Genomic DNA, 10,234 nt, shown 5'->3' with positions numbered 1-10,234 from the left:
GTATGAAATCTATCGTGAATAATGGCTATAGTTTTGAATTTCACATTGGAAATCTTGATATGGTTTATGTATTCTTTCACATATTTCAAACGAATAAATAAGTCAAGAAAGCTACAATATGGCATCATCAGGTTGCTGCACTGAGCTACAGTATTAAACCTACAATAAAGCTAATCTATTTATTTTTTGTACGTTCTAATACCTGAGGTATTCATCTTTGTTTACTTCATCTACACGGATGTCGGCACCACCTGGTTTTAACTCGTGCGACTGAATCTGGCCAAGAAAACTACGATATGGCATCATCAGGTTGCTGCACTGAGCTACAGTATTAAACCTACAATAAAGCTAATCTATTTATTTTTTGTACGTTCTAATACCTGAGGTATTCATCTTTGTTTACTTCATCTACACGGATGTCGGCACCACCTGGTTTTAACTCGTGCGACTGAATCTGGCCAAGGATCTCAAAGTCAACACAGTAGAAAAGTTCCAGTCCACATTCTTCTATGTCGTTTTCTCTAAAACAAAACATAGTTCTGATATCAGTATGCTGATGAGGAACATGCCATTATTCTCCTTGTGATAATAACTAGGCATTCTAAGAAAACTTTCTCACAAACAATATATTAAATGTACAAACATAGCTGGTATTGATTCTGGAACAAGAACTCGGGAACTAAAATATTCAAGTACAGTTTTAATGATTTTTTGTTACGATTCTAATGTTCACTTACTTAATCCAAATTAATAAGTTATAAATCTGAGAGTCAACTTCTTCCTCAACATGTATTTGTAAAAATGTAATGTAAAAATGTTCACTTACTTAATCCAAAGTAATAAGTTATAAAACTGAGAGTCAACTTCTTCCTCAACATGTACTTGTAAAAATGTAATGTAAAAATGTTCACTTACTTAATCCAAACCAAAGAGTTATAAAACTCTGGGTCAACACTTTCTATATCCTTCATCGTAAGCGTTTTCCCCAACATGCGTTTGTAAAAAGGTAACGTAAATCCAGTGTATATGAACTTTCCATGGAACAAGGCCTAACAAAGGATGGATTAAGAAGACATGGAATCTTTAGAACTTCCCTGGGAAAAATTGTACAATAATGAAATATAGCTGCATAGTTTAAATTCAGACTTACAAGAAGTTTGGTTAAGAACACTTGTTAACAAATCTACTCTAATCTCATACTTTCACAGTTTTTACTGTGATCTTTAATGCTGATTGATTAAAAGTTTGCATAATTACGGACACAATTAGTGAAAAAAAAAATTAGTGTATTGTAGCTGCTATAATCTGACTCAACACACACCAATGCACTGCAAACCTGAAAAATAACACAACTATCAATAAAACGTTGATTAACAATGATTTGAAATAAAAGCCCTCGATGTATGATTTATTAAGAACACCTACAAACACACAAACTTTGAAATATTTAAAAATGGTAAAGAGGGGGAGACTGATATCTTGAGATCCTCTGTATATAAATATTAACCTTATACTTATGCATCTAATGGGCAAATATAAAACATAACATATAATTGGAAATCTAATAAATACCATAATTTATACCACAAACACACATGTACAAATAATGAGTAGTTAATGGTACCTCAAATATAAAACATAAAATACAATTGGAAATCTAATAACTACCACAAACACACACGTACAAATAACTAGTAGTTAATGGTACCTCAAATACAATTGGAAATCTAATAACTACCACAAACACACACGTACAAATAACGAGTAGTTAATGGTACCTCAAATATAAAACATAAAATACAATTGGAAATCTAATAACTACCACAAACACACACGTACAAATAACGAATAGTTAATGGTACCTCAAATATAAAACTAGGTTCGTATTTCAGCACATCACACACAATATCTAACTTACTGACGAGTGATTTTGTATCGATATACAAGTTGTACGTTACAATAAAGTATCGTTTTTTTATGTCTACAATCTTAAAAAAAACGTATACATACACTTTTTTATCCCGTTTACAGACGGAAATTTTTTATCTGAGTATATAATATCTGACAAAAATAGAATATATGCAGAACAACACTGCCTGTAAATCATTAGTAAAATCTGAAAAACAGCCGGGAAGGTTAATTGAGGAATCTTAGCTTCTGATTATTTTATTTATTTATACAGTTAAACACTTACCATTGCAATGAACCGACCTATAAATCGAAAGTAGAGCAGATGATCAGGGTTAACTGAAGAGGCAGGATTGATCTGTAAGCTGTAGTTGTTTTTACCAGCATACTCAAAAAGACAATACATAGGGTTGAGGACCTCATGAGACAAAAGGAAAAACCATTCTCTGTAAATACAGAAGAGGTTAATACTGTAATAGATAGTATTAAAAAGGACTATGGCACATCGAAGCAATGCTTTGAATGCTCAAATTTATATCGCATCTCAGTTCTGACGAATATAATGTCATATACTTATGGAAATGTTTTATAATATTACTGACCTTTTATCTTTTACAGTGTTCATGTGATCTTTACCTTTAGATATATTAACATATATTGCAATCCACCACTCAATATATATATTCAGAACGTTCCGAGTCTTAGTATGAGAAATTTTAAACTACAAAACCCACACACAAGACTCTGATTCGATGTAATTTACTATTGCAGTGGTCATCAGACTTCATTCAGAATAACTTGCAAACATTTAAGATATACAGTATTAGAAATAAGTAAGGAATTCACAAGAGATACAATGAGTAACTGTAACTGAGTAGCCAACTTTATTATGGAAAGTAGAAAATGTCAAAAGTAAATTTTACTAGCTTTAAACTGGTCAGTAAACCCTGTTTTTGAGTTATTATAAGTTTGATTGTGAAATATTATTCCAAGTGTCTTGAATTACAACCAAGTTGTCAAGCTTCCATTTGACCTTCTCATTATCCATATAAGCTCCTATACCCTTTTAACCCTATCTATACAGGGTTAAAAGGCTTTGTGCATATGTTTCAAAGTGCACGTGTCATGACCTTTTCAGTTACATTCAAATGTATGTCAATAAACACGGCATCCAAATGTAGTTTATGTTTCATATATTAATTTCTTAATTTTTAAAGTAAATATTTAAATACATTTTCAAACTTTCCTTTGTCAAAACACTTTGTTCTAAGTTGCTCGTTTTAGATTTGTTTTTTTACCCCTATACGATCTTCCGAGTTTTGGACAAGTTACAGACTTGTAGTATAGATACTGCTATGACAACGTAAATTTATAGACTCTAATCCTCTTACGTCACTGAGATATATATACCAGAAAGTCAAACCCCCCAATCACATCCTGTCTTTCAAAAAATGGCAATAACTCTCACTGACATTGTTATTTATAATCAATAGAAGGATAATGTTTACTGAATTCCTTATTTAATACAAAGTTAATAATATTCATATCAAGAATTCAGTGGTTTCTTTTTTTTTCTTCCAGGTATTGCTGCACCACATTTGCAACATGCTTTGGATCCCTGCCCAACAGGTCTTGTTTCTGAGGGAATGATACGATAGATAAAAATTTAAATGTACCTGTCAACAGTTAGGGTGCCATTAATCTTGTATGAATCTTTCATTATTGGAAGAGATGCAATCTATGTATTTGTTTTGGTCCCCCAGGATCCTCAATATAGATGTTGTATACCAACTGTTGTACCATTTTCCTCTGTGCCATCGGAAAAAAACTATTGTTGGCTTCATCTGTAAAGAGCACCCTCCTCCAGCTTTATGCATTCCACTGTATGAAGTCTGATGCCCATTTCAGGCTACTCAAGCCACTTTGTGGTAATATGTATCTTACTGTTCTGGAGGTAACATTCATACCATCATTTTCCAAATAGAGATTTACTGAGCATCATTTTTCAACAGTTAGAAGCAGCCAAGGTAGAAAACCTATTATCAACAATACTAGTTTCACATACTCTATTCAGCGTTCCCATACATCTCCCACTGAAATATGATATTTTTGCCTCAGTTGGAGTAGTTTTCACCAGCTAAAAATGTTTATTTTTACACATTTGTCATATCCATCCTAGAGACCATAAGTGCATTCACCACATTACTGCTGGGAACAGTAGTTTTATAGGCATTATACTGGTGTGGCACTGTGATTGGTTGACAAGCAATCATAGTTGCAAACAACTGTGCTCTGCTTCATTTAATTTTCATACAATAAGGGGGGGGGAGACAACCGCATATTTGCATTTTATACCTGTTTTATTCAGTTTTCAAATTATTTTCACTACTATGTGCTACACTTTAATGGCATAACTTTAGATAAACCAATTTAAACAAAAAAAATAAAACAGAGAACTCAATATCTGAATGCTATGGGGCATTGTCCAGTTACTATGACAACCACAACAGTGCATCTTGTATGCTGTCGGCAACATTTTTGGTGCTGTGTCAAAGATTCCGAAGAGTTTGTTATTCTTGTGAAAATTTTGTAATAATGTAAGTTGTATTGCTTTATTTTACTGAATTTATGAAACACGTGATTTCTTGAATAACTCAGTTTCTTATAGCACATCCTACTGGATACGTTACTTATATTAAGTGGTAATCCTACTGAACGTGAAAACTGTTCAGCCACATTGTAAGATCCAAATAATAATTCAACCAATTTCTTTTACATCCATGACGTTATTGGTTGAATGCTTCCCAATGTACTTGTCAGAAAAATGTTTTAAACAAAAATATTAACACTGTTGGGTTTCCCAATGTATATTATACAAAAAAAATAAGTGTTTTCACCCTATTTATTTTAAGTCATTCTTTTCATATTGATTGTTTAAACAGGTAAAAACAAAATTATCCAATATGATACTGGTAGTGAACATGAAAACTGTTTAGCCACATTGTAAGTATGCTGGTGTTAAGACTAAGATATCAGAACTTTGCTGATACAACCGTATTTGTAATACTAATGTTAAGGCTATATTAAAAATTTGTCTAAGAAACAGTAAATAATAATAGGTGTGATATTACATCACAGTACACTGATTATAATTAAAAGGATGTGTCATAGTATTAATAGAGGTTTGAAGTCAGAGAAGTGTATAAAATGACTTGACTACACCTTAACAATAAATAACATCTCAAGGGCTTATCTTTATCTTGGTTTACCTGGCGATACCCCCATAGTCTAGACCTTCTTCTCCACGAAACGTTATGAAGAGTCGTCTTCTGAGCTCGTGCGGTGGAACTCTCATAATCTAAACAAAATGAAAAATAAATCTGTTTGTTATCCAGAATTTTCTAAGTTGATGTGCCAATTTAAATTATTTTTTTTTACTATTTTTTACTATGACACAAGCGTCGTTTTTACTGAAAAATTTATAAAATTAACAAACATCCTTCCATTCTTATCAATGAATAGCAAAATGACCTTTCAATCTGACATCCTCCACTACTAAGCCTGACTTATACTTCTCACATTGTTAAACTGGTATATTGACTTGTCACTCTCAACAATAATGTCTAGCTGTCTGTCTCTCTGAAAGTTCATTAACGATGTTCAGATGCGATAATTTAGACTACTTTTTTCTGACTAATAAAAGTGCTCTTTATATTACGTTTAGCCTTCTCAACAATGAAAGTGCTGTTTATATTAGGTTTAGTCTTCTCACCAATGAAAGTGTTGTTTATTTTAGGTTTAACCTTATCAACAATGAAAGTGCTGTTTATATTAGGTTTAGTCTCCTCACCAATGAAAATGCTCTTTATATTAGGTTTAGTCTTCTCAACAACGAAAGTACTTTTTATAACTAGGTCTACAGTAGTGTTTAAATGAACACATCCAAGTAATAACCACTGGAAACCTCAAAATAATTTCTAACATTTTTTCCCTATAAAACAATAGTCTGCAGTTATGAATAACTGTATTTTCCCACAAGTTTGTTCAGAGTTGGGTTAAAGTTACCCAGCTGATATTCTAATAGCTGCTCTACGAGATAAAATACATACTGTTTTTGTTTGTACTCTTAGCCCTTAATTGTTTCTGTAGTTCAATCACAGAATTAATAAACCAACAGTTTTTAACCTCTTGCTTACCTTGTGTGTCTGCTATTTATATTTCCAGGGACCCTATAGACATACATTGATAAGAAATTTCACACTGAATCTAAAGATATAAAGCTTGAATGGCCTTAATCAATAAAATTTGTGATATTTTCTCTCGTTCCTAGGAATACAAAATGCAGGATCATGAAAGTTTTAAAATTTAAACTAAAGAGGAGTACAAGTATATTTTGTGGAAAATTTAATTAATAACACACTTGAAATAATGAATTATTTATTTTCATCGAGTCGAAAGGCTTACCTGACTAAACGAATCTTCAAATATATTGCTTCTTGATACTGTTATTTTTATGTGGCTCGACAGAGCATTGCACTGAAACAGACAGAATACTCGCATATCAGTTGACTCCTACACAAAGTTTCAGCCAAACATTACGTTTCTTAGTATAAAAATATGGTAAAATTCACATCTTTATGAAGGCAATCAAACCGAAAGTTGTCAGATCATAAAACAATTAACAACCACATTATACGGAATTAGGTATCATCAGACATGAACAAAAACATTTGAATTGAAGTATAGAATGAAATATTTGTTTTTGAGTACTAACTTATTGAAGGTAATCACTGTTTAGTGTCACCTATGTGCAGTGGTACGAGTAAAAACAACTATTCACTTGACAAAGGTATTATCACACGTTATTAAAATGTCAAGCTTTTTACCCCCATGACAGAGATATCAAACCTTCTACTCACGTGACAAAGGTATCGGAACTGCGTGAGTTTCCATTTGAAATTCCTCTCGTAAGCTACAGGCACACCATAAGCTCCTTTAGGTCTGAAAATAAATTAATTGAAAAATTAAAATGAGTTACATTTTCTGTTCCATAGAAAAACTAATTACTCATCCTGGAGATGGGTTTTATATGGTCTGCCATGAACCATTTAAAAATATGTCTAAAATATATTTATTCAACCAATTTCTTTTACATCCATGACTTTATTGGTTGAATGGTTCCCAATGTACTTGTCAGAAAAATGTTTTAAACAAAAATATTAACACTGTTGGGTTTCCCAATGTATATTATACAAAAAATAAGTGTTTTTACCCTATTTATTTTAAGTCATTCTTTTCATATTGGTTGTTTAAACAGGTAAAAACAAAATTATCCAATATGATACTGGTAGTGAACAGTATAAAAAGAAGTTAGTAGCTTTAAAGAAAAAGTCCAGAGATACAGCTTTTGAATGTATTGTTTAACCGAATTATAACTATTCGGTCACTCGTCTGGCCACCATCATCTCTACCATTTCATACAATAAACAACAATTACTTGATGATGGCCACACGAGTGGTCGAAAAATTGTAATTATTAAGTCAAACAAAAAATAGGAATAAACAATCCACTCAAAAGCCACGTGTCTGGACTTTTATTTAAAACATAAACTGGATTTCCTTTCCTCACTACAAGCAAGTAACTCGTGGATTAAATAAATATCCGTAATAGTCCGAGTGAAAAGGACTTTTCTCCACCACGTAAAATTGTAGCATTAGTGAATTTGTATGAACTGCAACCTACCCTTAGTCACCAAACTTCTACATGATTTGAATAGTGACAGATTCTGCTACAACCTCATTTCATTTACTTACATTTCTATTATACATGAAACTAATTTTGTTTCAATTACTGAAAACTAGATATAAAACAAAAAGTTATCTCGGCGACGATACAGAAAACTGGAAAGAGACTAGATGTGTTTTTGTCTCAACCAGCATAAATATATTAAAACATTTCTGTTGTTCCGACACTCATCCCCAAAAATAAAAAGTTCTACCTGTCTGTTCTAAAGAAAACCTTTAATTTCAAAGTCATCCACAAGGGTAGATTTTTGTTAACTACATTTTGGATAACAGAAAATTTTGATTCAAATGGTTTTGGTTCATACCCTTTGCCTCCTTTGGCAGACCGGGGATCTTGGAATGTAGTGGTCTTCATATTGTGGTCCACAAAGTACCTGGTGCCACCTGGTGTGTATTTTATCTCCCAGCCTGGAGGTAATGGATCTTCTAATCTGAATTAGAAGTATCATCTTTCTTTATTCTTTAGTAAGTTGTTATTAACTAATTTTATAAAAAAATAAGTTTTCTTTATTACTTGCTGACATAGAGCAATGTGTAAATTCATTAGAACATTTCAGTGTTCTTGTAGCTCTGATAAGTCGTGCATATAAAGTAACACTACCGTAATTTAAAAGGTTGGAGAAAGCATCAAAATAGGAAAATTTTCACTGTATCCTTGACTAGTATGTTAAATATTGAATTGATTTTAAGAGAAAAGTATCAAATAGATACAAATGATTAGATGCAGTAGATTTTCTAAAAGTTGTTAAAGATTTATCTCACAAATTATTCCTCTTACCTTCTGTATCAGTTATTGCTGAAAGAAATTTGAAATTTTCACACTCCGTACTTTTCAAAAATGTCGCCGAATAAAGCTCTTACAGTGTGTTGCTCCCATTAAAATGTCGAAACAATAACAGTTAACCCTTACACAGAGTCAGGATCAAATCTTTATATGATGGTGGTTAGAGTTTAAGAAACAATTGCAAGAAACCTTGGTTGTTCACCATACCCAGTCCTACAATATCAGATGGAAGATATTAAGTATCTAAAAATAAACTCATTGAGAAAACAGAGGAAAACTTTGCTGATGACATTAAAAAGTCACACACAGGTAAAGTAAAGGAAAGTTGAAGGAATATGGCCTTGGGGAAAAGTAACAGTAAATGAATCCCTTAATCCACAAAGATAACACAACCAAAAAACTAGCTTTGCAAATATATGTGTATCCTAGTCTTTGGAACAGTAGTACAAGGTGTTTTAGACAGACAACTCTAAATTTGAACTGTTTGGTTATGGCTGGTGCCAGTGAGTAAATGACGTTACTGATGGAGTGTTTTGTGTAAACAGTCAAACATGCAGGAGGCTCTTTGATGGTTTGAGATGTAATTTCTGTGAATGATGTTGGCCATATTCACAAAACTGATGTCATGGATCAAAATAAGTACCACAGTGTATTAGTTTGTCATGCCATACCCTCCAGAAAGAAGCTGATTGGACAGAATTTCATATTTCAAGAAGGTAATGACTCCAAAACACACTTCTAAGAAATGATCAACTTATTTGGCAAAGACAAAAAAACTCAAAGAAAATGGAATAGCTGCCAAAAGTTCAAACCTTAAACTTTATAAAACAAGTATGGGATTTTCTGGACTTCACAATTGACAAAAAAAATCCTGGACCTGTTTTCAACAAAAATGGAATCAAGTTACACCAGTGACTTTGAGAAGATATAAAGATCTCAAACTGTTATTGATACCAAAAGTGGCCACACTAAAATTAAAGAAACGTAAAGACAATATTTGTTTACTAATTTTGTACTAGTGTCATGTAAGATTAATTTGCTTTAATTACAAGTGACTTTCTACGGCAGTTTAATTACTATTACACGTGTAAAGCTTGTACAATGACAATTGTTAAGGACTAATAAACTTGCACATTACTCTATGTTAACATCGATTCTCAAAATAACATAAATGGTCCCATATTTTTTTGTTACTTCCAGTAGATCTTTTATAATTAAGTCGTTTTACAGATAATCATAAATTAAGTTACTCATGTTGACAAAAGGATACAAAAGCAGTAATGAGACTATGAATGCTATGTCAGGATCTTTTTATTCTCAACGTCGAAAAGTTTTCAATAGCATTCATAGCCTCATTTGCTACCTTAGTATCCATAAGTTACTCATTAATTGTTATAGAATCATTGGAAGATAAATGATTAATTCTCATGGAAACAGTTCAGTAAACGATAAACAAATGTTTCATTTAAAAGAGCAATGGACCAATCTTTTTTCATATCTTCTTCCCAACAAAATCCTTTTCATACTGATGATGACACAGGATGTAAAAAGTGGCCTGATTATAAATGTTGTTTGTTTATGTATTCATAATCTTCACAAAACAAAATTTAAGTATTTACCCAAATATAAAATTTATTGCATTGAGTTAGGTAACACAATCTGATGACTGCTACTACCAGAATTAACACCCACAGAAGATTGCTACTATCAGAAACAAATTCATGAACATAAAAGATG

The 10,234-nt window shown here is 32.1% G+C and overlaps 1 protein-coding gene across 1 annotated transcript in view; it reads right to left on the bottom strand.

The window, feature by feature from the left end:
• LOC106471579 (E3 ubiquitin-protein ligase Su(dx)-like) overlaps positions 1–10,234 on the bottom strand; it is a 36,251-nt gene that overhangs the window by 5,262 nt on the left and 20,755 nt on the right. Inside the window, exons 11-18 of the mRNA XM_022400197.1 lie at positions 9,169–9,235; positions 8,019–8,144; positions 6,828–6,909; positions 6,373–6,444; positions 5,178–5,266; positions 2,195–2,354; positions 916–1,049; positions 381–521 (exon numbers count right to left, since the gene is read on the bottom strand). Coding sequence (XP_022255905.1) covers positions 381–521; positions 916–1,049; positions 2,195–2,354; positions 5,178–5,266; positions 6,373–6,444; positions 6,828–6,909; positions 8,019–8,144; positions 9,169–9,235 — 871 coding nt within the window. The remainder of the gene's footprint in view (positions 1–380; positions 522–915; positions 1,050–2,194; positions 2,355–5,177; positions 5,267–6,372; positions 6,445–6,827; positions 6,910–8,018; positions 8,145–9,168; positions 9,236–10,234) is intronic.

This window comes from Limulus polyphemus, unplaced genomic scaffold, assembly GCF_000517525.1.
Source record: "Limulus polyphemus unplaced genomic scaffold, Limulus_polyphemus-2.1.2 Scaffold4712, whole genome shotgun sequence".
In the NCBI taxonomy this organism is placed as follows: Eukaryota; Metazoa; Arthropoda; class Merostomata; order Xiphosura; family Limulidae; genus Limulus; species Limulus polyphemus.
This window is presented reverse-complemented; position numbering and strand designations above follow the sequence as displayed.